Source organism: Mytilus galloprovincialis, chromosome 5 (genome assembly GCF_965363235.1).
Source record: "Mytilus galloprovincialis chromosome 5, xbMytGall1.hap1.1, whole genome shotgun sequence".
Lineage (NCBI taxonomy): Eukaryota > Metazoa > Mollusca > Bivalvia > Mytilida > Mytilidae > Mytilus > Mytilus galloprovincialis.
The window spans coordinates 73693128-73720610 of NC_134842.1; the positions used below are offsets into that span (position 1 = coordinate 73693128).

Here is a 27483-nt window from a genome sequence, read left to right on the forward strand (position 1 = left end):
AATGGAAATAATAAAATATATTATGATTTTTTTCAGACTTCATTGGAGGACTGCCCCATGCTAACACACCAGAAGTATTTGGTCTCCATCCTAATGGAAATAATAAAATATAATATGATTTTTTCAGACTTGATTGAAGGACTACCCCATGCTAACACACCAGAAGTATTTGGTCTCCATCCTAATGGAAATAATAAAATATAATATGATTTTTTCAGACTTCATTGAAGGACTACCCCATGCTAACACACCAGAAGTATTTGGTCTCCATCCTAATGGAAATAATAAAATATAATATGATTTTTTCAGACTTCATTGAAGGACTGCCCCATGCTAACACACCAGAAGTATTTGGTCTCCATCCTAATGGAAATAATAAAATATAATATGATTTTTTCAGACTTCATTGAAGGACTGCCCTATGCTAACACACCAGAAGTATTTGGTCTCAATCCTAATGGAAATAATAAAATATATTATGATTTTTTTCAGACTTCATTGGAGGACTGCCCCATGCTAACACACCAGAAGTATTTGGTCTCCATCCTAATGGAAATAATAAAATATAATATGATTTTTTTCAGACTTCATTGAAGGACTGCCCTATGCTAACACACCAGAAGTATTTGGTCTCCATCCTAATGGAAATAATAAAATATATTATGATTTTTTTCAGACTTCATTGAAGGACTGCCCCATGCTAACACACCAGAAGTATTTGGTCTCCATCCTAATGGAAATAATAAAATATAATATGATTTTTTTCAGACTTCATTGAAGGACTGCCCTATGCTAACACACCAGAAGTATTTGGTCTCCATCCTAATGGAAATAATAAAATATAATATGATTTTTTTCAGACTTCATTGAAGGACTACCCCATGCTAACACACCAGAAGTATTTTGTCTCCGTTCTAATGGAAATAATAAAATATAATATGATTTTTTCAGACTTCATTGAAGGACTACCCCATGCTAACACACCAGAAGTATTTTGTCTCCATTCTAATGGAAATAATAAAATGTAATATAATTTTTCAGACTTCATTGAAGGACTGCCCCATGCTAACACACCAGAAGTATTTGTTCTCCATCCTAATGAAAATAATAAAATATAATATGATTTTTTCAGACTTGATTGAAGGACTACCCCATGCTAACACACCAGAAGTATTTGGTCTCCATCCTAATGGAAATAATAAAATATAATACAATTTTTCAGACTTCATTGAAGGACTACCCCATGCTAACACACCAGAAGTATTTTGTCTCCATCCTAATGGAAATAATAAAATATAATATGATTTTTTCAGACTTCATTGAAGGACTACCCCATGCTAACACACCAGAAGTATTTGGTCTCCATCCTAATGGAAATAATAAAATATATTATGATTTTTTCAGACTTGATTGAAGGACTACCCCATGCTAACACACCAGAAGTATTTGGTCTCCATCCTAATTGAAATAATAAAATATAATATGATTTTTTCAGACTTCATTGAAGGACTACCCCATGCTAACACACCAGAAGTATTTGGTCTCCATCCTAATGGAAATAATAAAATATAAAATGATTTTTTCAGACTTCATTGAAGGACTGCCCCATGCTAACACACCAGAAGTATTTGGTCTCCATCCTAATGGAAATAATAAAATATAATATGATTTTTTCAGACTTCATTGAAGGACTGCCCTATGCTAACACACCAGAAGTATTTGGTCTCAATCCTAATGGAAATAATAAAATATATTATGATTTTTTTCAGACTTCATTGGAGGACTGCCCCATGCTAACACACCAGAAGTATTTGGTCTCCATCCTAATGGAAATAATAAAATATAATATGATTTTTTTCAGACTTCATTGAAGGACTGCCCTATGCTAACACACCAGAAGTATTTGGTCTCCATCCTAATGGAAATAATAAAATATATTATGATTTTTTTCAGACTTCATTGGAGGACTGCCCCATGCTAACACACCAGAAGTATTTGGTCTCCATCCTAATGGAAATAATAAAATATAATATGATTTTTTCAGACTTGATTGAAGGACTACCCCATGCTAACACACCAGAAGTATTTGGTCTCCATCCTAATGGAAATAATAAAATATAATATGATTTTTTCAGACTTCATTGAAGGACTACCCCATGCTAACACACCAGAAGTATTTGGTCTCCATCCTAATGGAAATAATAAAATATAATATGATTTTTTCAGACTTCATTGAAGGACTACCCCATGCTAACACACCAGAAGTATTTGGTCTCCATCCTAATGGAAATAATAAAATATAATATGATTTTTTCAGACTTCATTGAAGGACTGCCCCATGCTAACACACCAGAAGTATTTGGTCTCCATCCTAATGGAAATAATAAAATATATTATGATTTTTTTCAGACTTCATTGGAGGACTGCCCCATGCTAACACACCAGAAGTATTTGGTCTCCATCCTAATGGAAATAATAAAATATAATATGATTTTTTCAGACTTGATTGAAGGACTACCCCATGCTAACACACCAGAAGTATTTGGTCTCCATCCTAATGGAAATAATAAAATATAATATGATTTTTTCAGACTTCATTGAAGGACTACCCCATGCTAACACACCAGAAGTATTTGGTCTCCATCCTAATGGAAATAATAAAATATAATATGATTTTTTCAGACTTGATTGAAGGACTACCCCATGCTAACACACCAGAAGTATTTGGTCTCCATCCTAATGGAAATAATAAAATATAATATGATTTTTTCAGACTTCATTGAAGGACTACCCCATGCTAACACACCAGAAGTATTTGGTCTCCATCCTAATGGAAATAATAAAATATAATATGATTTTTTCAGACTTCATTGAAGGACTACCCCATGCTAACACACCAGAAGTATTTGGTCTCCATCCTAATGCTGAGATTGGTTACTACACTCAGGCTGCTAGAGACATGTGGATGAACTTGATAGAACTACAACCACAAACAGGTTTGTTAAAGTCAATATACTTATTATATATATATTATTATACTGTAAACTACACATTTTTGTGTAGGGGCTAGCTAAAAACAGACTCCAGGTGCAGGATTTTCTTACTGTATTGAAGACCAATTGCTCGCCTTCGGATGTTTTTCTGCTCTTTGGTTGGGTTGTTGTCTATTTGACATATTCCCCATTTCCATTCTCAATTCTAATTTTCTTAGCAATTTATTTTCATGACTTTTGTGAGTAGAAAAATATCCCTCGTTGAGAATATGAAATTTGATTTTTCTTTACTTCACAACTTCAAGTAAATTATGAAAATATAACGCTGTGAAATGTGCTAGAAAGGGCTAAATGCAAAATAAAGTATCTGTGAAAATAAGTTGGTTTACAGTCGTTAGATATAAACTGTATATAATATTCCACGGAACTAAATTACTTTGCTATAGTAACAAGTTCATTAACAAAAATAGGTAATGATTTGACCATTATAATAATAATTCTGCATGTACTCAGGTTTTAGCACATAGATTAACTGCTGAGCCCAGGATAATGTCTATAACAAATGTCACGTTTTAGATTTAGACAAAATTTTAATTTGTTTTCATTAGATTTACGTTATATTTGATTTTAATACTAACAGGAGGTGATACTGGTGGAATTAGTAGAGAGGAATTTATTGGCAAGGTTGCACAGGAAGTACTCAACAAGATTCCACAAGAGTTTGAATTGGACAAGATTAAAAAGAAGTATGGCTTAGAGATCTCACCGACCACCGTGGTACTGTTACAGGAACTTGAGAGGTTTAACAACCTACTGAACAGAATGAGGAAGTCACTCAACACTCTACAAAAGGTAGGTGTCAATATAAATACAGTGGCAGATACAGCCCCCCCAAAAAGGGGGGTTTCAACCCCCAGAACCCCATCTGGATCCTCCACTGTAAATACCTAGAAATAGGATGTGTTCTCTGAATGTGAAAGAACACTTACAATTCTTATCAGGGCTGCAAGGTGACCTGTTGCATTGCAAAATTACTGCTCCTTTAAACATACCCTTGTAATTCAGTGACAATCCCATTTTCAGTGACTTTTCTTTGTGGCTGGGATTTGCAGAAAAAAACTAATTGTTCATTTTTCTTCTTTTCTTCAACATAGATAAGATATTTGACACAATCTCATTTAATTGATAAATATTTGAAGGTCTGTCAATATCTGCAATACCAAAAGTTAGATGGAAACCTAATTGAATCCTTCTCTTTAAATGTAAACATTATTTTCATAAATTATACAAACATCCATTTTATACTTAAGCAAGTTTGATTCATGAAAGTCTTGTTATGATATTTTCAAGACATGCCTTATAGATACTCTGAAAGATTGTAACTATAAGATAAGACATGGGGGTGACCTTTTAAGATATATGACATGGGGCCTCCTTTTTAAAAATAATTATTGAAGCCTGAAATGCTGTAAAATCTGTTGCATGTCATTAGATTAAAAACTATACTAAAAAATTCTGAAATAAAAAAAAACAAAGTTTACTATGATGTACACACAGGTTTAGGTATACACATGAGTACAGGGTAACTGATTATTTACTTTTTTATTCCATTAAGTATGAACATGTATGTTCATTTTCAAATTGAGGAGATTTTGATATTTGATTGACTATTTTTCAGGCATTGATTGGTGAAGTTGGTATGAGTAGTGAGTTAGATGATGTTTTATTTGTCATGTGACTATTTTTCAGGCATTGATTGGTGAAGTTGGTATGAGTAGTGAGTTAGATGATGTTTTATTTGTCATGTGACTATTTTTCAGGCCCTGATTGGTGAAGTTGGTATGAGTAGTGAGTTAGATGATGTTTTATTTGTCATGTGACTATTTTTCAGGCCCTCATTGGTGAAGTTGGTATGAGTAGTGAGTTAGATGATGTTTTATTTGTCATGTGATTTTTTTTTTCAGGCCCTGATTGGTGAAGTTGGTATGAGTAGTGAGTTAGATGATGTAGCTAGAGCATTGTTTAATGGTCTCATTCCGTTCATTTGGAGAAGGCTGGCTCCAGATACACTTAAGTCTCTTGGTAACTGGATGATCCATTTTGAAAGAAGATATAAGCAGTATTACGGCTGGGTAAGTATATAAACCAATGGCTCACATTGTGGTATCCAGTAATCATTCTATCACAAACTTGAATTAGTTATAGCTTGAAAAATAGTATTTTTTTACAAATTCTGCATAAAAGTCTATAGTTATAGTAAATCTGTGTTTTGATGTCTAGCCTGTAATTGAGTCATGCATACCTGCCAACTTTTGAAAATGCCCATGGGGGTTTTAGCGCGCGACAACAATTTCAAAGTTTAAAATTCTTTGCGACGACTATTTTGCGCGAAAAAGTGTCATTTTTGCATGATTTGTAAGATGAGCTTACATCCCTTTTTTTAAGTTTATTTGCATGATTCTAGTTATTATATCAGCAGAAAATATGAACATGTAGCTGTAAGACCAGAAATTATTCATGTGTAAGGATACTAAATAGTTGTTGACATTTCCAATTTAAAATTATACACAAAGAAGGACTTTTATCAGGTTAGGAACAACACATAGGGATCCCCCCTCAATGTTAGGACATTAAAAACCACTTTTTAAGTACAAATGAGCATTCATATTATTTGAAGAAACTTTTCCCAAAGAACTGTACAGCTTATGATCTATCATTGTCTATCTGGTATCATATGGTCAACACATGTCCAAGAATTTTGATATGTTCTTGGCCTTATATCTTCTTTATTATTCAAAATAATAGGACTCTTCATTTAGAAAAGCTGTTCCAAATATAATGTCAGAATTTCCCATTTTTAAGTTAACAAATCTACATTTTCCTATTTAATTTTTACAAGAGTGACCCCTTGACTAAGGGTTGTCCCTCATTTAAGGGATTCCTCATGTTGATGTGGGGGGGGGGGGGGGGTGGGTTCCATGTGGAAAATAATGAAGAGTACATTATCCTTTAAATGATTGAATACATAAATAAAATTATGTTACAGTAAGTGTACATGTTATGTCAATAAATTAGTGAATAAACTACTATTTATTATATTCATGGTAGTACTGCATCATTGAAGTTTGTCAATCAGCCATGCTTTTATTCTTATTCAGTGTAAGAACCTCCTTGCAGTTGAAAAATCATTTGCCATGTTCACGTTTTTACAATTCTGACCAACAAACAGAGGAATACAACACAAGTTCAATATCTAGCATGTTAAAACAATCTTGAGAGAAAACGTTTTTGATTGGCTGATTAATTTGATCATGAGAAACGCACAATTTGATTGGCTGAACACGATTTTCCTCCATTGGACACAGTTCAAAATCGGGAACAACAATATTTTTCGTGTAAATTTTCACCAAATCGTGTTTTAGAGGGTTTTTCAGGAACACGATTGTGCAATCGTGACAAAGGGTCAAAATCGTGTAGTACACGCCTAAATCGTGAAAGTTGGCAGGTATGGTCATGTAATGAGACTAAATTGATCCTGCATTGGTACTAATTGAAGTACATGTATAACATAAAGATGGACTTAAACAGTTTCCTATGTAAAGATATTCTCCCTAAAACTTGCCATTAAATAAGAACACTGATTTATCGTGACCTTGAGAGCAATTCAAATGATATATGGGTAATAGGTCAATGAAACAGCAACCCAACAATGTAAAAAACAAATTATGTAACTTGTTTTCATACAACATGAAAACTTGTAATAGTACCAAATGGGGTATGTTTCAATCTGTACCACAGATTGTATAAAATGGAAGATTTTTCAATAAATATATCACTAATTTTGTAGGTAAATGAAAGTGAACCCCAGGTGATGTGGTTGTCAGGGTTACATATCCCAGAATCCTATTTAACAGCTTTAGTACAGGCCACATGTCGTAAGAATGGGTGGCCACTAGATAAATCTACACTGTACACATCAGTTACACACTGGAAGAAGGCTGAGGATGTCACAGAGAGAGCTCATCAAGGTTAGTATATCTTACTTTATCATACATTTAGTAGTAAATACAGTAGATTTGAATGTTTGATATATAGACTGCTGTTTAATCCATATCAAGCAACTTTGATGCGCACCCTTTATCACACCCCTACTAATTATTTTTTTCATTTTTACAAAAACTCTGTTCTTTTTTAATTTTTTAATTTTTATTATTTATTAACTTCCAATTTTCAACACAATATACTCAAATATAATCGCAATATATAATATATAAATCTATAGATATTATCTAATCAATACATCTTTTTCTATTAGGAAGCATTTTTTTTTATATACAAATATACAAATATAAGATAAAGAGTAAAGCAGTTTGAACACCATAGAGAGAAAGAGAGAGAGAGATAGAAAGAGAAAGATAGAGAGAATAGTTTGTTGTTCTAATTTATGCTTCTTCAGAATTTTTTTTCCTCAAAATGGGTCCTACGGGAACAGTCATTTGGGTGTGAAGCAATTTATTCAATGACGTCATTGTTTGGAATGTGAAGTCACAAACGTCGAGTTTTCATATTTTTGACACACGAAATGCAACTATAAAAAAGAACTCAATGAAAAACCATACAAAACACACAAAAAATACAATAAACAAAATATTTTTAAAACAACAGCACGCAAATTGTAAGGGAACCCAGGTCCTTTGGATGAGTAATTGAGCAGTTCTTTTAAAGCTTTTAAAACAAGACAAAAGTAGAACTGACGGTAACCCAGGTGCTAGGGATCAGAAAGCAGTTCATATGTAACTCTCCTGTAAAAATATATGATAATGCGTATAAAACATGGAAAAATCGGTATCACATGCCGTATCACCCTCTACCAATATCATCCCTCGGGCCTAAAGGTCCTCTGGCTGATATTGGTATCTCGAGAAGATACGGCATAGGATACAGATTTTGCCATGTATTATTCTTGATGTATTACTAAATTGAAATCTTTCCATTAAATTTCCTAAGTCAAAATGCTTATGTTTTTTTGTCACAGTAAGAACCAATTGTTTGATGATGTAATTTTTATATTAACCTCAAGACAACAGGTGTAACTCAATTTTTTTCTATAATGGCTCGTCAATTAAATAATAAAGCATTAGCATGTCTGCTAAACAATATATTTATATATTTTACTATTTTATAAGGATGATAATGGTAAGCCATTAAATATGAACCTAAAACAGAGGCAGATTTAGGGAGGGGGCCTCGGCCCCCCTTTTGAGAAAATAATTTGGTTGATTATATAGAGAATTGCTGAATCTTGACGGAAACGGCCGCCTCTTAGGCAGCCAGTGGGCCCCACGTATGAAAATTTCTAGATCCACCACTGTAAAATAAGCCGAAAATTGGAAATTTTACTGTTTGGGTTGATTTTTCTCTGTATTTTGAAAAAATAAATTTTGTACAAATGTCATTTGAATATCTTATGTTTAAAGACATATATGTGTATTTTGATACTGAAACTAAATTTGATAACTCAAATTTGTTTCTTAGGTTGCTTTGTGGATGGTTTGTTCTTAGAAGGTGCAGGATGGGACAACGAAAACAGCTGTTTAATAAGACAAAATCCAAAACAATTGATAGAGGAATTACCTGTCTTAAAGATCATACCAATAGAGGCACACAGGCTCAAACTACAGGTAAAATTAGTTCAACTTTGTGAACTTAAAATTTCTATTTAATTTAGGGGAGATCTCATTGAAAGAATATCTATAAAGGCAATTGAAATTTGTATATTAATTATGACTTCCTACATTTTTCTCATTTATTTAGTTATTTAGTTCTTATTTTAATGTTTTTATTTCAGAATACCTTTAAGACCCCAGTCTATGTGACATCACAGAGAAGGAATGCAATGGGTGTTGGTCTGGTATTTGAAGCTGATCTGGCCACAACAGAACATATAAGTCACTGGACACTGCAAGGAGTGTGTCTTACTCTGAACACAGACTAAATAGACACTTTATAATGCTGCATAATAACAACAAAGAAAGAGAGATATAGCTATTGGACATATTTAATGTTCATTCATTAAGACAATCAACAAGTGCTTTATCATTCTATATATAAAGCTGGACAAATTAAGATGATCAAGTCCATAAACTCAAAATGTTAATGTTACTATTTATGATAAGTGTGTATATTTATTTTTATACATATATTTTGAGCTTTTGTGATATATTTTTAACAGATTTTATACATTTTTACTACATTCTAACTTATTTGCATTTTTTTTTCCTTTTGTTTAGTGAAAGAAGATGAATTTACTGAATTATCCGTCCATATTTATATCTGACAATAGAATAACTTGTTACATATCTATTCAAATATTGTTTAATGTATGATGTATATGTACAGTTTTATGACAAATATTATATAAACCTGTAATCCGTCCAGAAAAAAACTTATTTCAAGGGAGATAATTTGTGATTTTTTTTTATATTTATACTGTTGTTATCTGTTACAATTTACTTTAAAACCAATATTTTGAAAGTTGAAGTTAAATAAAAATTAATAATAAAAATATGTGTTTTGTTTATTAGCAGCGCTGATGTGAAAGGTTTTTGATTATTATTTTGATGTAGTCAGTTTTAAGCTCACCTGGCCCACAGGGCCAAGTGAGCTTTTCCCATCACTTGGCTTCTGTCGTCCGTCATCGTTAACTTTTACAAAATTCTTCTCCTCTGAAACTACTGGACTAAATTTAACCAAACTTTGCCACAATCTTCACTAGGGTATCTAGTTTAAAAATGTGTCTGGCGACCCAGCCAACTAACCAAGATGGCCACCATGGCTAAAAATTAAACATAGGGGTAAAATGTAGATTTTGGCTTATAATTCTAAAAGCAAAGCATTTAAAGCAAATCTGATAAAGGTTTAAATTGTTTATCAAGTCAATATCTATCTGCCCTGAACTTTTCAGATGAATTGGACAACTGGTTGTTGGGTTGCTGCCCCCCCCAATTGGTAATTTTTAAAGGAATTTTGCTGTTTTTGGTTATTATCCTGAATACTATTATAGATAGAGATAAACTGTTAACAGCAATAATGTTCAGCAAAGTAAGATCTACAAATAAGTCAACATGATCAAAATAGTCAGTTGACCCCTTAAGGAGTTATTGCCCATTATAGTCAATTTTTAACAATTTTCACTAATTGGTAAATTTTTGTAAAATTATACATCTAAAGGGCCAAGTTTATTTTAGATAGAGAAAATTGTAAGTACCAAGAATGTTCAGTAAAGTAGATCTACAATCACATCACCATCATCAAAACACAATTTTGTCATGAATCCATCTGTGTCCTTTGTTTAATATGAACATAGACCAAGCTCATTAGAGCCTCTAGTTTTCATGCCCATTTTGTTGGTTAAATAAGTTAATTCAAACTTACAAGCAGTTATACTTGATCTGAAGGGGTCAATTTGTATTGACTTCATAAAGGCTCATATGGCCATGTGAGTTATTGCAATCACTGGATTTGTAGTAGGGTACAGTGGGCGGTAAAGCAGACTAGATTACATGTCAAAACTTTTATGAAATACAATACAATACACTAAATCAAGTATACAAAAATACATGCTGCTTATCGAAATGATCTTTGCACAATATGATTGATACTTAGTTATGAAACTAAGTATTTGAAAAATTACATAAAATATAACCATTCAAACAATCCATTCAAATCTGAAATGACACAAGACAAATACAAGAACATGTGATAACCTGTGTATGGCACCTGGTAATATATATCAGTAACAGTATGCTTATTCGGCTTCGAAATAGTATCTGGAAAATATAAAGTAATAACATTTTTACTTCTATGAACAATGAAAATAGTGTTACTGTCTAAATCTTTAAAATCATGAAACTATATGTTGAAGCTATATAACACAATGCTCTATCAGTTATTCATGACAAATAAAAGTTTTAATAATTATACTTGCAGTATATCACAATTACAAGAATACTAAATTAAAAGTATCTTACAATGAATACCATAAAGACACTTTTTCAGCTCATCTGGCACAAAAATCTAACATGAGAAAATGAGGTCAAGGTGAAATTAACCAAACCGGAATTACATGTACATGTTCACCTTACAATCATTCAATACACCAAATATAGTTGATCTTTTGCTTGTAGTTTCTTAGAAACAGTCTTAAACAAGAAAACAAAACATTGACCAATGAACCATGAAAGAAGACGTGTACACCTTACTATCACTAGAGTTGACATTTTTTACTTATAGTAATCAAGAAACAAACTAAACCATAAAAACTTAACATTGACAAATGAATCATGAAAATAAGGTCAAGGTAATTAGATGATACCTGCCAGACAGACATATACACCTTACAAACATCCCATACAACAAATATAGCTGATCTGATTGTTAAGTTTTAAGAAAAACAGATCAATCAGCAATGAAACTGTGAAAGTTAGGTCAAGGACAAATAAAACCACACTGATATGTATATCTTAAAATATTTGCATACACCATATATAGTGGACTCTCTTAATCTTCAGACCAGACCAAATTTGGAACTTGATATGTAACTTGTCATGATAAAACAACACAAAAATATCAAATCAACATCTTCAAGCATGAAAGATTTTGAAAACTGACTTGTCAAGACTAACAGATGGACAGATTGCGAGCCTAAAGTCGTGTTTTTGACTTCGTCTACAGGGTCCTAAAATACTTATGAGATTCATCTTAAAAGTCCTCTTGCAATTAAAATCCCAATGGAGATGCCGAAAAGTTAGCATGTATGTTAAAACTAGGCCCAAAATAAAATATTGTTTGTTTCCCCAAACCCGACCGACCCTGCAAAATGATTCCGGCTCGTAAAATTTTATTGTCAAATATTCAAAGATCAATGAGGTGGGAGGCCCTATCATTTCTACTTTATATAATTCACAATATTGGAACTTGTCTCTTCAGTTAAAAAGACCTGCTCAATAATTTATTTCTGACAGAAACAAAATCTGACTGTTGCCAAAGTACAAACAAAACAATTATAACCAAATACAATTTACATTATACGTTGTTATCATGGTTATTTCAAATCATTCTTTTGTGCAAAATTTAAAAAAAACTATTCAAATTCGTTAAATACACCAGCAAAGATAAACATGTATTAAAAAAACATGTTAGAAAAAAATAGAGAGGGAAAAATTAATTCTTTGTTTTGCATTTTATAATACTTTTGACATTTGTAAATTGGCATTTATACAAAATTTGTAGAAAAATCTAGTCTATTTCCTTCATTGTTTATATTTACTATTGTTCATGGCTATCTGATCATACCACACTTTTCCCTTGGGAGGACGTATTACTGTTGATATCAGATATGTCTTAAAATGACAATCTCAACACACATACATGTATAAAATAGAAAGTATAGGAAAAACAATATTTAAATAACAAACATTAGATAATTCAATGTTTAAATAAAGTCTTAATTCTTCTTGTATGCTGATAGTTCTTGCTGTACTTTAAAAGGTCGTGGTATTTCCATGGCAACAATCATTGAGTGCACCAATTTGAATAACTGCACTGCCACTTGTTAGTGACACAAAGTTTAAGCAGTTAAGTTATGATTCATAGAGCTATGTTTGAAAGTTTTATACACAATGCTGTCAATATAAGTCCTAAATCTTTTTCAATTTAGCTTCAATATCTGCCTCATCTAAATCACCTAGGTCATTTGCTTGCACTTCTATTTTAATAGCCTGTAATTTCTTTTTTACAGCATCTTTACTGGATGCGTATATCATCTTTTCTTTCATTGGAGCTTCATCCGGACTCCTGAAAACGAAGAAATCGGTTTAATTTAAAACATAATTAGAGTTGTATACATGTACTCTATAAATGATAATAACTTGATTGTTTGGGAAGTTGTACAGCTTATTAATATGAGAGATTTAAATTCAAGTGTACTGGTTTAAAATCAGTTGCTCTTGAAAAATATTAACAAATAGTGTGAAGGATGCTACGGAAAAGGCAACAAAAATAGCCTAACCCTAACCGTTTGGTTAAATTGTGTGTCTCATAGGCCAACCTTGTGGCTTGGTACTGATTGTTTTAATGTATATTTCTATTGTGAATCAGTATGTGAGACAATAATAAAATAAAATTCACTATCACAGTGCTTTGATATTAAGAAAATCTTTAGATACAATTGAATTTGTGTTTAATCTGAAGGACATATTCATTTACAGAGAAGAAAAGGTACAAATATTGTTCTAGACAAAGATCAGGTTGGGAATAAACTCATCATAGATACCAGGACTAAATTTTATATATACGCCAGACGCGCGTTTCGTCTACAAAAGACTCATCAGTGACGCTCGAATCCAAAAGAGTTTTAAAAAAGCCAAATAAAGTACGAAGTTGACGAGCATTGAGATCCAAAATTCCTAAAAGTGTTGCCAAATACAGCTAAGGTAATCCATGCCTGCGGTAAGAAAGCTTAGTATTTAAAAAAATGCAAAATTTTGTAAACAGTTAATTTATAAATATAACAATATCAATGATAAATCATGTCAGCACAAACAGTGCTGACTACTGGGCTTGTGATACCCTCGGGGAAATAAATCTCCACTAGCAGTGGCAGCGACCCAGTGGTTGTAAATAAACTCATCATAGATACAAGGACTAAATTTTATATATATACCCCCTCCCAAATTGAAGTTATCTAAGATACTATCTTCGTTTTAGGTTGAGTGTATCATAAGACTTAATGACACAACGTTTATTCTGTTATTTAGTCAGGCTTTCTACATAATTTCTATCGTCTCAAACTTCACGACACACACTGGACTTCAAACCTACAAACCGGAAGTGAATGCCCTTTTTTAGAAAATGTGAGCTTTGTTCATGGCTTTGTATTTGAGTAGAAACTTGTTTTGAAGATAAGGGAAGTTCACATTACTCACCACGACACAAGAATGATTTTACTATGTTTTTGTTCATTTTCTGTGGTGTAGTTGTAATCGTATAAAACGAATCTTGGTTCTTTCGGCGGCAGAATTTTCTTTAGTTCTTCAAAGGGTAAGGTTCCGGCTTCAAATTCATGTTCGGCCACTATTTGCCTCTTCTCTTCCTTATTTATTGACAGTACTAGAGCGTCTAATAAATGCTTTGTTTTCAGTTTGGTGTCGTATGTTTTTACAACGCCATCACACAGACCAACTCCTGACATAGCCATCTTGAAAGAAAAAGAAAACATTACTAGATTTGTAATTGCCAGCAATAACGGATGGAACCCTCCCCTATTGCCAGGGTAACGGCAGCCATTTTGAAAATTCCAAGTAAAAGACTGGATCTACACATGCCAATTAACATTTTTGCAAAGTTTTAGAAAGATTGGAGTATTTTAAAAAAAAAAAATCTTTTTCGCAACGGCAGTCATCTTGAATATGCCAACCCATATTAGAAAATCTACACATGGTGGTTAACATTATGTTTAAGTCCCATTAACATTGGTTATAAAATTCCAAGATATAAGCTGGACAAGAAAAGTGGAAGAAAAAAATAATAAGAAGAAAAAAAAACCTAGAATAACAATATGTCACCCAACTCCATTGAGGGTGCCATAACTAGTTCCGGTTTGATAGGACAGGTGAACACATGTAGGATCGAAGTCGAGATGAAATGTATGGCATACAAACGCTGCTTATATGTATCTATTTATTTTAATCAGACTATCATTAAACAGGAAATTAATTTTAAAAATATATATTTGACGACAATGAAAAAATATTGATTAGTATTTATGCATAACATTTTGGGCGATTGATTCCGATCCTGAAAGATATGTGACATTATTAGGGGTGGGTTTTCGAAAAGTGTGCATGGCTATATATGGACATGTCAGTCTAAGAGAGAAAATGTCCTTTTGTTGCTAATAATACTTTGAAACCAAGTTTCCATTTTGTACAAAACAAGTTTTATTTCTATTGAAGGCTGGAATTTATTAAGAGTGATAAAAAATATTGGTGTGTGTATTTATTTATTTATAGTATTTTTTTAACCTAGCGGTGTGTTCGAGTCCTTTTTGTACTAGTCATCTATATATAGATATATATATATAATTTAACTTATTTATTTAGGTAAACCTTTGGAGTTTAGACAGACAACATTTCTTGAATCTAAGAAAAGACAGATTTTTTTTCCCTTTTTGGGGGTTGGTTGGGGGGGGGGTGGGGATGAGGTGATCTGAATCATAAGTTTGAAATGGCCGCAAGGACAAAAAAAATGATAAATTTAAAGATGGCCAACATCCAATTTAACAAAGTTTCACATAAGACTGATTAAATGTTTAATCAATACTAAGATTCACTATAAAATAGATCAGTTGCAGATCCAGGGGGAAGGGTGTGTGCAGGCGTTGGAACCCCCTTTTTTGAAAGATCAATGCATTTGAATGAGGACAAATGGTTGGAACACCCCCCCCCCCCCCCCTTATAGATACTTCTTAAAAAATTTTCTCTTGCATTGAAAACACTTAAATCTTGCACTTAAATATGATACTGTGAAGATCCTCGGCGCTATACTGCAGTGTGTACGTGCTGCCAAACAGAGAAAATATAATATTGCATGGCACCAACAAATTCACTTCACCTGAAGGGGGGAAGGAGGGGTTTTGGTTTTTTTTGTCGGAGTCGTTTTGAATTTTTCGCGTAAAATGGAAACTTTTCTTTGTTTGGTTTTTCAACTCTTCCAATCAAATTATTTTTTTCAGTATTTAACACTATAAGGTATGGGTCGGAAATCTGGATTATCCACCCGTCAAATTGGACATCAGGATATTGTTTATACCCCCTTGAATTTAAATGGTTTTTCACTAAGAAAAAAATTACGCATGCAATATATTTGTTTGAAATTCTTATATGCCTCATGGGCTGTTAAATCTTCTCTTTAAAACAGAACTATATAAGAATGACATAAAAAAGACAGTCGAATAATTCAGGTGGGGGCACCACTATTTATAAACTTGCTGAAGAAAACACTTCATAAAACATATTAACAATATTAAAAGAATTATTGGGCCCCGGATACTAATCATTTCACATTGAACTGCAGGGCTGGATCCAGACATTTAAAAAAGGGGGTTCCCAACCCAGGACAAAAGGGGGTCCAACTATATGTCCCCATTCAAATGCATTGATCGTCCAAAAAAAAAAGGGTGTTCCAACCCCTGGATACCTTCCCCTGAATCCGGAACTGATCACTGTGTCCACACTTGTTTGTGAGACATGTACATTTCAATTTGATTTAATATGACACTCAAAAGATAATAGTACTTAAATAATATCAGATGTTTTACCTTACCTTAATGTTCAGTTACACGAAAACTTTGATTCTCCTTTAATATGTCAATCTACTGAATTATTATCCAATTTATAGCCAACATTTTGCTTTCTATTATTTTTGGTCACCGTTTTGCTTTTCCATATATGGGTAAATGGATCTTCTTGTTGGACATTAACTAATTTTTACCTATTTTAGGCAATACCTATTTTTAAACACATGTTTTAAGTAGGAATTTCTCTTTACCTGTATTCTATTTTAATACGACTGACATCATTGTATATATATCATTGTATGTAAACAAAGATGTATCATATAATTGTTTTATCTTCGTCGTTTGAACTCTGGTCTCATTGATCTCCTTAATTTTATAATGTTAGTCAGTAAATTATTTTACTGAATTTATGATTCCTTAAATGGATATTGTAGATCTCTACCCTATATTTGGAAAAGTTTCTTCATAATCTATAGTCAGTGTGAAGATATAGAACATTGTAGAACACAAGTAAAAGCTATTTTAAAAAGCTAGCAGTCTCATTTCTGATGAAAGTAGAAACTGTTTTCTCTTTGTTAAATCTGTTCGGAATAGCCTTTTATATATATATATATAACCAACATTAATCAAGGAATTATTCCGAAAGGATTAGTTTTAAAAGCCTCCCCACTTACAACAGGAGAAAAGTCAAACAGATTTTTCCATAGATGCAATAACATTCTATACAACAGTTCTTTTAGTCTGATGGACCTTTTATGCTAACATTGCCTATGTAAATTTTTAAATTGTTTGTATGCACATTGAACGACAAATTTATGTGACGTATAAAATTTTCTGACGTCAGACACACAAATCAATGAATGTGTTTGTTAAATTATTCCTTTTTATCCTGCAATTGGGTGTTCTATTATACAGATACAGCCCTACAGATATCGCTATGCTGTATCTGTATACTATACAGATATCGCTTTAAAGCTCCGCCCACTGCCGGAATGAGTATGGTATGAACCTACGTGACCTGAGAATGTGTATTGCAATCGCATTCAATTGACGTATTAAAATTGCGAATTAACGATAACTTTTATACGTTCTGTTTTCTTTTTTAAACATTTCTTAAGAGCAATAAGAATCACACCAATTTTCTGAAAACACAATGACAACTATCGATTTCAAAACTTGAATGTGTATGATTGTGTAACAAAAACAACCATGTCAATTTCAGCATGCATGTTTAGTGAATGAATGGCCAGTCTGAAGGGTAGGACAACTCGTACACTCCTGTTTTAAATTGAACAATGTTTTGTTATTTGTTTTTACTGTTAAGTTGTTTTGTTAAAATAGATAATTATTCACCTTCAGCGATGTATTATTGTTGAGCATTCGAGATTCTCTTTTTGCGAACCCGTTCTTCAGCTGAATGTGTGATTACTGTATCGTATTACTACACGGGCCTCAAGAGGGATTTTAAATAAAAAATAAATGCAAAACATGTGTTTTTGTGTCTTTCAAAACACAAATAATATACAGAATTAATTGCAGGATAAAGACAATAACTGTTTAGTGTCTTTAAATATCAGCTGCATTTGTACTCGGCTCGAAACAGGTGTAGTAGCTCGCTAAAAGCTCGCATACACCTTGTTTCCTCGTACAAATACAACTGATATTTAAAGACACTAAACAGTTATTGTCTATAAAATTGTTATACGATGATGACTGATGTACCCATATTTTCACTATTTTATTTATTGTGTCTGTTTAGATAACGCATCAATGTAAAGATAACGGAATTTGATGAGACTGTCATCAAAGTGAGAGGGTTTGCGCTATAGAACCAGGTTTAATCCACCATTTTCTACATTTGAAAATGCCTGTACCAAGTCAGGAATATGACAGTTCTTGTTCATTCGTTTTTGATGCGTTTTGTTATTTGATTTTGCCATGTGCATGATGTGATTATGGACTTTCCGATTTGATTTTCCTCTAAGTTCAGTATTTTTGTGATTTTACTTTTTACGCAAAGAAGCAATTCATCAAGTAAATTATTTATTTAAACTACGTGATCATTTGAACTGCCAATCTCGTGAACAATTGTCTGATTCTGAACTTGACGAATTTCAAGTACGTCTTGGTGATATCAAACGTATTGAATCACATAAGCACCACGTCAAACAGATTTACAAATTTAAACGTGATGGTGTGTAAATTAACCACGCTTTGATCAGACCTTTCTAAAAAATCAAATAAAAAGCCTCGAAATCATAGATTTCAAAGAAAAATTCGAGACTCGACCAATCCCAACAACACGGTTGTCAATTTATCCACAGTCTTTTTATCTGAGGACGAAAATAAAGTCTTGTCTAAGGGTTTGATTTTTTGCCCTACTCTCAGTAACATAGATAATATGAAACTGGAAGATGACCTTGATAACTTTGCCAGAACCCTCAGAATCCAAGAATATTTTGGTAACAAGGATAAAGAGGGGGATAATGAGAAAGACTCAGACTCGTCTGACTTCGAGGAAGAAATCAGAATTCCGCATTTAAAAAAGAAGAGTTCATGGATTCCAAAACATAGTACATTTGCTACACTGGAAGACAAGTACTTGAATGGCTCGTCAACTAAATAATAAAGCATTAGCATGTCTGCTAAACAATAAATTTATGTATTTCACTATTTTATAAGGATGATAGTGCTAAGCCATTAAATATGAACATAAAACAGAGGCAGATTTAAGGTAGGCTGCCACTGTAAAATAAGCAGAAAATTGGGAATTTTACTCTGTTTGGGTTGATTTTTCTCTGTATTTTGAAAAACAAATGGTGTACAAATGTCATTTGAATATCTTATGTTTAAAGACATATATGTGTATTTTCATACTGAAACTAATTTGATAACTCCAATTTGTTTCTTAGGTTGCTTTGTGGATGGTTTGTTCTTAGAAGGTGCAGGATGGGACAAACATCCCATACAACAAATATAGCTGATCTGATTGTTTAAGTTTTAAGAAAAACAAATCAAGACATAAAAACACTCAACAATGAAACTGTGACAAGGACAAATAAAACCACACTGATATGTACATCTTTAAATATTTCCATACACCATATATAGTGGACTCTATTAATCTTCAGACCAGACCAAATTTGGAACTTTATCTGTAACTTGTCATGATAAAACAACACAACAATTATCAAATCAATATCTTCAAGCATGAAAGATTTTAAAAACTGACTTGTCAAGACTAACAGATGAACAGAAAGACAGAGTACAAGCCTAAAGTCGTGCTTGACTTCGTCAACAGGGTCCTAAAAATACTAATGACAATTTATGAGGTTCATCTTAAAAGTCCTCTTGCAGTTAAAATCCCAATGGAGATGCTGAAAAGTTAGCATGTATGTTAAAATTAGGCCCAAAATAAAATATTGTTTGTTTCCCCAAACCCGACCGACCCTGCAAAATAAGTCCGACTCATAAAATTTTATTGTCAAAACTAAGTTAAATATTCAAAGATTATAATGAGGTGGGAGGCCCTATCATTTCTAATTTATATATTTCACAATACTGGAACTTGTCTCTTCAGTTAAAAAGACCTGTTCAACAATTTCTGACAGAAACAGAATCTGACTGTTGAGGTATGTTTTGTCACATGATTTTGTAGAACTGAGCATGCCCAGTTTTACAATTGTTTGTTGAACTGGGCATGCATTGATTTACTTTTTTTATATGATCTGTTCATTATGCACAATTCTCCAGGAAATTGTACAAACGAACAGTTCATATATATGCACGTAAAACAATGAAGCCTAGATCATCAAACAATTGTAAAACTGTGCATGCTGATGCACGTTAAGGCATGCAATCAGGTCCATCATACAATTGTAAAACTGTGCATTTGTTTATAATTATGGAATGCACAGTTTTACCAAAGTTTGTTGAAATGGGTGTGCATTGTTTTACAATTTTAATATGATCTGTACATCATGCACAATTCCCCGGAAATTGTAAAAGTGAGCAGTTCATACATGCATATAAAACAATGAAGCCTAGATAATCAAACAATTGTTAAACTATGCATTCGTTTATTATCATGAAATGCGCAGTTTAACCTAAGTTTGTTGAAATGGGCGTGCATTGTTTTACAATTTTCATATGATCTGTACATCATGCACAATTACCCAGGAAATTGTACAAGTGAGCAGTTCATACATGCATATTAAACAATGAAGCCTAGATCATCAAACAATTGTAAAACTGCATTCGTTTTACTTTATAAATATGGAATGTACAGTTTTACCAAAGCTTATTAAACTGTGCAGGCATTGTTTTACAATTTTCATACGATCTGTACATCATGCACAATTCCCCAGGAAATTGTACAAGTGAGCAGTTCATACAGGCATATTAAACAATGAAGCCTAGATCATCAAAAGATTGTATAAAACTGTGCATTCGTTTATAAATATGGAATGCATAGTTTTACCAAAGTTTGTTGAACTGGGCATGCACAGCAATCTTGAAATCTGCAAATACTTCCCAACAAGGGTTATAATCCCGACTCAAAATCGAAATAGGTAATTTTATTATAACCTTCGTCATTTGTTTGTACAGTTACATGAAGCCGACTTAACGTTGCTAAAATCATTCACGTGCTGCATCTTTTCCGAGTGCATGTTTAAATATACTTAATCGGTTATGCGTAGCGCCATCGTTTGTTTGATGTTTCAATGATCATTTTCATTTAAAAAAGAATGTATCTTAATTAAATGAAAATGAATAAGACGAAAAACCAAACCTTGTTTTCTGGACTAATATTTCACACGCGTCGTTTCCGAATCTTATCTTTCAACTGTCTTACTCCAAACTCGGTGGAACAAATTTTGAATCGTGTATGGAAATTATGTTGTTTCTTTCGTGAGCGGTGAAATGTTTTTAGTAAATATGGTGAAAATGTACCACAATTCAATTACCATACATAAAACGACTCATGTTTAAATGAATAGTCCTTTAAAATAATAACATTTGTATACAAATAAATAAAAAAACTAATAAGTAAACTTTCGAGAACTATTTTCTTTCGCGCATTTTTGCGTAAATTGTTAGTTATTCGGTTACCCCCCTGGGAGAGTTTCGGTAGATATCACAAATTCGATTGATCCCATGTCTGGAAAAAATTACGATTAATTGACACCTCATTAAAATTAACACCTATTATAATTGCTTTTAAATACATGCATAAGTGTCAAACACGTATCATTTGATCATGTGATTCCATGCAGTGTCAGAATTGCAACCAAATTCTGAAGCTAATTATAAAGTGCAAACTATGCAGATTAAAAGGGATTTAACTTTGGAGGGTACATAATTTTTTCATGAACCAACGACACCACTAACTACAGACTCCTGACTTGGGACAGGCACATATAAAATGTGGCGGGACCATATAAAACTAGTTTAACCCCGCCGCATTTTTGCGCCTGTCCCAAGTCAGGAGACTCTGGCCTTTGTTAGTCTTGCATGATTTTTAATTTTAGTTTCTTGTGTATAATGCGGAGTTTGGTTAGACGTTCATTGTCACTTAACCAGTGTACTTATTTGTTTGGGGGCCAGCTGAAGGATTCCTCGGGGTGCGAGAGTTTCGGTAGATATCACAAATTCGATTGATCCCATGTCTGGAAAATTTACGATTAATTGACACCTCATTAAAATTAACACCTATTATAATTGCTTTTAAATACATGCATAAGTGTCAAACACGTATCATTTGATCATGTGATTCCATGCAGTGTCAGAATTGCAACCAAATTCTGAAGCTAAGTATAAAGTGCAAACTATGCAGATTAAAAGGGATTTAAAAAAAAAGGACTAATCACTAATTATTTTTAACTTTATAAACTTGTGTGGGAACAACAAAGCTTTTATAATGTTAACTGTGAGATGTACTTAGGTGAAATTAAATAAATCAAGAATTTAGAATTGAAACTATAATCTGGAAGAGCAATAGTATCAATATATAAAGCAAAAAATATTGATAACTCTTTTTCGAGCTATTGGATTTACAAAATATGGCGGGAAAAGATTGACTCAGATTTTTACCTTATATTTGCAATGGTTATATTTGGGTTTCAATACAAAAAAGAACATCAAGAATCTGACTAAATTTGGTAAATGACCTTTTATGAACTATTATGTCTTCCAAGAAAAAAATCTTATGGGTGTTAAGGGGAAAAATATTTTACATTGTATTGCAGGGGAAAACACCAAGAAGTCCGAACATCTTACACAAATTCTAAAACCTCACCTGAAAATCTAAACATTTTTGCTTTCTTTATTGACCCATGCAGCACAGAAACTAAATAATTGCTGTACGCAAAAAACTGTATTATACACAATTTAATCCTTGCCATGCGTTACCATACATTTTCCCCCATTATTGGCCTTTGACTATTTTTCCGCTCCTTAGCGGTTTTCTCTTTGACACATTCCCATTAAAACATTCTCGGTTCTATGAATACATATATATGCTATAACATTATATGTTTATACAAAGAACTTTTTTGCAGGTACCGTATAAAACTTATTGCGGGAAAATGAAATCAAATTTTTAAATATGCGGATATGTAAAAAAAACCTCATTGATTGGGAAGTGTTTCTTTACAGATATCAATAGTGAGTAAGTAAGTATCTTTACAGATATCAATAGTGAGTAAGTATGTATAAGTAATTGTTTATTATACAGAAACATGTCATTGACATATGATGTGTATCATAACATACATTTATACAATTATATATGATAGCAATTTCATATTATTTACACTGACCCGGCCCATTGGACCTATATGTCACTTCAGCAATATATATCATATTCGAAAACTGTAAAAGATTACAAAATAAAAATACAGAAATAGAAGTAAAGTTCGGGTTTTTTTGTGGATGAATGTTGAATTTACAAATTTTACCGGTTAGGTCTTAGAAGTTGAATATAGAACAAGTTTCTTTGAGAAAAGAAAAGAAAGCAACTTGTTTTACATACAACTTATAAGACCTAGCCAACTGATAAATAGACAAGAATTAAAACACAAATTAAAAATTATAAAACATTTAACCAAAATAATATATGAACCCTAGACAGCTGACTGAATGGTCACCAAATAATTGTTGTTTGCTTTTGATTTGAAATAAGTAAATGTCTGTAGATTCTTGCAAAAGTCAGTTGAAAACAATGTTGGACAGTTGTAAATAGGAAAGTGTATATATACAGTTACTATTTCAATTTACATTTTAAGGCTCGACTACTTTATTTTAACTTTGGAGGGTGCATAATTTTTTCATGAACCAACGACACCACTAACTACAGACTCCTGACTTGGGACAGGCACATATAAAATGTGTAGTTTCTTGTGTATAATGCGGAGTTTGGTATGACGTTCATTGTCACTTAACCAGTGTACTTATTTGTTTGGGGGCCAGCTGAATGATTCTTCGGGGTGCGAGAGTTTCTCACTGCATTGCAGATCCATTAATGGCCTTCGGCTGTTGTAAGCTTAGTGATTGGGTTGTTGTCTCGTTGACATACATGTATTCCCAATTTCAAGTCTCAATTTTATTACCTACTCACCTCAAATTTTATAATATATGCAACATACAAGAAAGCAAACAAACGCAACAATGAACAAAGGCTACAATTAACATACAAAAAGCTATGTATATGTTTTTGTATTTCTAGGCTAACACATGTTTAGGTACGTTCCTCATGAACGTAAATACAGAAAGTCGCTTCAGACACAATACGCGTATTTACATGATACAGTATTTTGTTTCATTTTTCTATAAAAGCCCCGATAGACATCATGCTAAGCAATACAAAAAGGAATACATACTACAGCAATGAACAAAAACATACTACACATGGCAGACATCTACAATCACGTAGTAGCATACATGTGACACATATGAAGAAAGCACAGCTGTACCCATTCATACCTGGACTGTTGCCAAAGTACAAACAAATCTCAACAATTATAACCAAATACAATTTACATTATACGTTGTTATCATGGTTATTTCAAATCATTCTTTTGTGCAAGATTAAAAAAAAAACATTCAAATTCGTTAAATGTACCAGCAAGTATAAGCATGTATTAAAAACATGTTAGAGAAGAGAAGGAAAAATTAATTCTTTGTTCTACATTTTATTATACTTTTGACATTTGTAAATTGGCATTTATACAAAATTTGTAGAAACAAATCTAGTCTATTTCCTTCATTGTTTATATTTACTATTGTGCATTGCTATCTGATCATACCACACATTTCCTTTGGGAGGACGTATTACTGTTGATATCAGAATGTCTTAAAATGACAATCTCAACACACATACATGTATAAAATAGAAAGTATAGGAAAAACAATATTTAAATAACAAACATTAGATAATTCAATGTTTAAATAAAGTCTTAATTCTTCTTGTAAGCTGATAGCTCTTGCTGTACTTTAAGAGGTCGTGGTATTTCCACGGCAACAGTCATTGAGTGCACCAATTTGAATAACTGCACTGCCACTTGTTAGTGACACAAAGTTTAAGCAGTAAAGTTATGATTCATAGAGCTATGTTTGAAAGTTTTATACATAATGCTGTCAATATAAGTCCTAAATCTTTTTCAATTTAGCTTCAATATCTGCCTCATCTAAATCACCTAGGTCATTTGCTTGCACTTCTATTTTAATAGCTTGTAATTTCTTTTTTACAGCATCTTTACTGGATGCATATATCATCTTTTCTTTCATTGGAGCTTCATCTGGACTCCTGAAAACGAAGAAATCTGTTTAACTAAAAACATAATTAGAGTTGTATATGTTAGCGGCAATAAGTGAAATTAGGCATTAAGCTTAAATCCTAGGCAATACGCTAACGCCTAGGCAGTAAGTCTATTGCCTAAATGATGTTAGGCATTAGTCTTAAATCCTAGGATTTAAGCTTAAATCCTGAAAAATGTGTGCAGGCATTAAGATTAATGCATAAAATGTAAATGCAAGTAAATAAAAGACATTTATTCATTTAAATTAAAATACATTTGTCACATAATAACATTATGCTAACTGTGGCCTGGTAATCGACACTGTCCTAAGATAAGTCCTATAAGATAGTCTTAGGACAGAAAATATGATATATATAGTTAGGATCGACCTACGACATTTCTCAGCATGCTGCACATCGAAGCTATCTGAGGATTATATTAGCTGGGATGTCCTAAGTATTGGCGTAAAAGAAAATATCAAATGAAAAAAATGAAATATTGTATCAAATTCAACCAAGAACTTTAATTCATAAACCGATTAATTATTAGAAAATAATTAGTTTTAAATGAAAGGTTAAAAATAATTTTTATATTATAATTTTAGATCTAAACTCTTTGAAACAAAATATAAGCCAAAAAATATAACTACGTTTTATATTAGAATTGAACAAAATAATTGTAAATAGTAAAAATTAAATATTTAATCGGTAAAATCATTTTATGCTTTGAGGGACCTGGGGTGGTGTTCTCGAAAGTATCCCAAAATTCGTCGTAAGTCATAGATAAGACCGATTTTAGGATGGACTTAGAATCGACTTAGGACACTCTTAAGTTGCGTCTCGAAGCTATCTTGTGGCTGGGTACTGATTGTTTTAATGTATATTTCCATTGTGAATCAGTATGTGACACAATAATAAAATAAAATTCATTATTAACTTATGAAAAGAATGTATGCATTTAATGATGTAACTTGTCCCTTTGAAACATGTAAACATACATATGTTATCACAGTGCTTTGATATTAACTTGATTAAGAAAATTTTGAAATACAATTGAATTTGTGTTTAATCTGTAGGACATATTCATGTACAGAGAAGAAAAGGTACAAATATTGATCTAGCCAAAGATCAGGTTGGGAATAAACTCATCATAGATACCAGGACTAAATTTTAAAATATACGCCAGACGCGCGTTTCGTCTACAAAAGACTCATCAGTGACGCTCGAATCCAAACAAGTTTTAAAAAAGCCAAATAAAGTACGAAGTTGAAGAGCATTGAGATCCAAAATTCCTAAAATAGTTATCAAATGTACCAGGATTATAATTTAGTACGCCAGACGCGCGTTTCGTCTACATAAGACTCATCAGTGACGCTCATATCAAAATATTTATAAAGCCAAACAATTACAAAGTTGAAGAGCATTGAGGATCCAAAATTCCAAAAAGTTGTGCCAAATACGGCTAAGGAAATCTATGCCTGGAATAAGAAAATCCTTAGTTTTAGTCTGTTTTTCTTAAACTATAAGCAGATGGTCAACTATATTTGTTGTATGAAAGAATTGTTAGCTGTACATGTCTTTCTGAAATGGTTCATCTGACCTTGACCTTAATTTCATGGTTTATTGGTCAATGTTTGGCTTTCTTGGTTAATGTGAAGTTTATGTGACAGTTGTAATAAAGTTTTATATTTAGGACTATCAACATACTATCAATGATTAGTAAAGAAGGCGAGACATTTCAGTGTGTGCACTCTTGTTATTCTCTTAATGAATAAATGTACATTTGCTGTCACAGAATTATTTGTAAATCAAAAATGAAAAAATATTTAAAAAAAAAAAGGAAACTTTTCTTGGATTTTAATTTTTCTCATTATATAGTTATTTGTATTGCAATCCCAATCATAGGCATTTGTCTCTGAATTCTGTTTTACCTTTATGCCTTAATTTACTTAGGTATAAAGGAAAAAAATCAGGATCCCAATATAGAAAGTGGAACTGGAATAACACATTGCAAATATCACCAATTTTATTTCAGGTGGAAATGTTTTTCAAATTCATAAAGTGTATTGTTTTGTATGTATGAATGCCATGGTGCCAATTAAGTATTCTTATGAGGGTCTTGAAAGGGTTTAAGGAATAAAGAAGAAAGGGTCAAATTAACAGATAATGGAAAAAAATAAAGAATAGAAAAAATAGGAAAAAAAATAAAGAATAGAGAATATTAGGGGTTAAAATATAAAGAAAATGGAAAAAAAAATAAAGAATAGAGAATATTAGGGGTTAAAATATAAAGGAAATGGAAAAAAATAAAGAATAGAAAATATTGGGGGTTATAA

General features: G+C 32.2%; 1 protein-coding gene and 1 long non-coding RNA gene across 6 annotated transcripts in view; one reads left to right on the forward strand and one right to left on the reverse strand.

The window, feature by feature from the left end:
• LOC143076396 (dynein axonemal heavy chain 10-like) overlaps positions 1-9558 on the forward strand; it is an 83761-nt gene extending 74203 nt beyond the window's left edge. For 3 of the 5 annotated variants that reach the window (XM_076252138.1, XM_076252139.1, XM_076252140.1), the window contains 6 exons: positions 2865-2996; positions 3634-3845; positions 4958-5125; positions 6841-7021; positions 8529-8674; positions 8842-9558. In XM_076252138.1, coding sequence (XP_076108253.1) covers positions 2865-2996; positions 3634-3845; positions 4958-5125; positions 6841-7021; positions 8529-8674; positions 8842-8988 — 986 coding nt within the window. In that variant the 3' untranslated portion in view covers positions 8989-9558. Of the gene's footprint in view, positions 1-2864; positions 2997-3633; positions 3846-4671; positions 4758-4813; positions 4889-4957; positions 5126-6840; positions 7022-8528; positions 8675-8841 lie in introns of those variants that run through there. The other 2 variants (XM_076252141.1, XM_076252142.1) reach the window with 2 other exon arrangements.
• Positions 9559-10551: 993 nt separating this feature from the next.
• LOC143076397 (uncharacterized) lies at positions 10552-25696 on the reverse strand. Its single transcript, XR_012978635.1, has 2 exons — positions 24452-25696; positions 10552-12135 (listed from the first exon to the last, which is right to left on the reverse strand). It is a non-coding gene; the product is annotated as an uncharacterized LOC143076397 (long non-coding RNA).
• Between the last annotated feature and the right edge of the window lie 1787 nt (positions 25697-27483).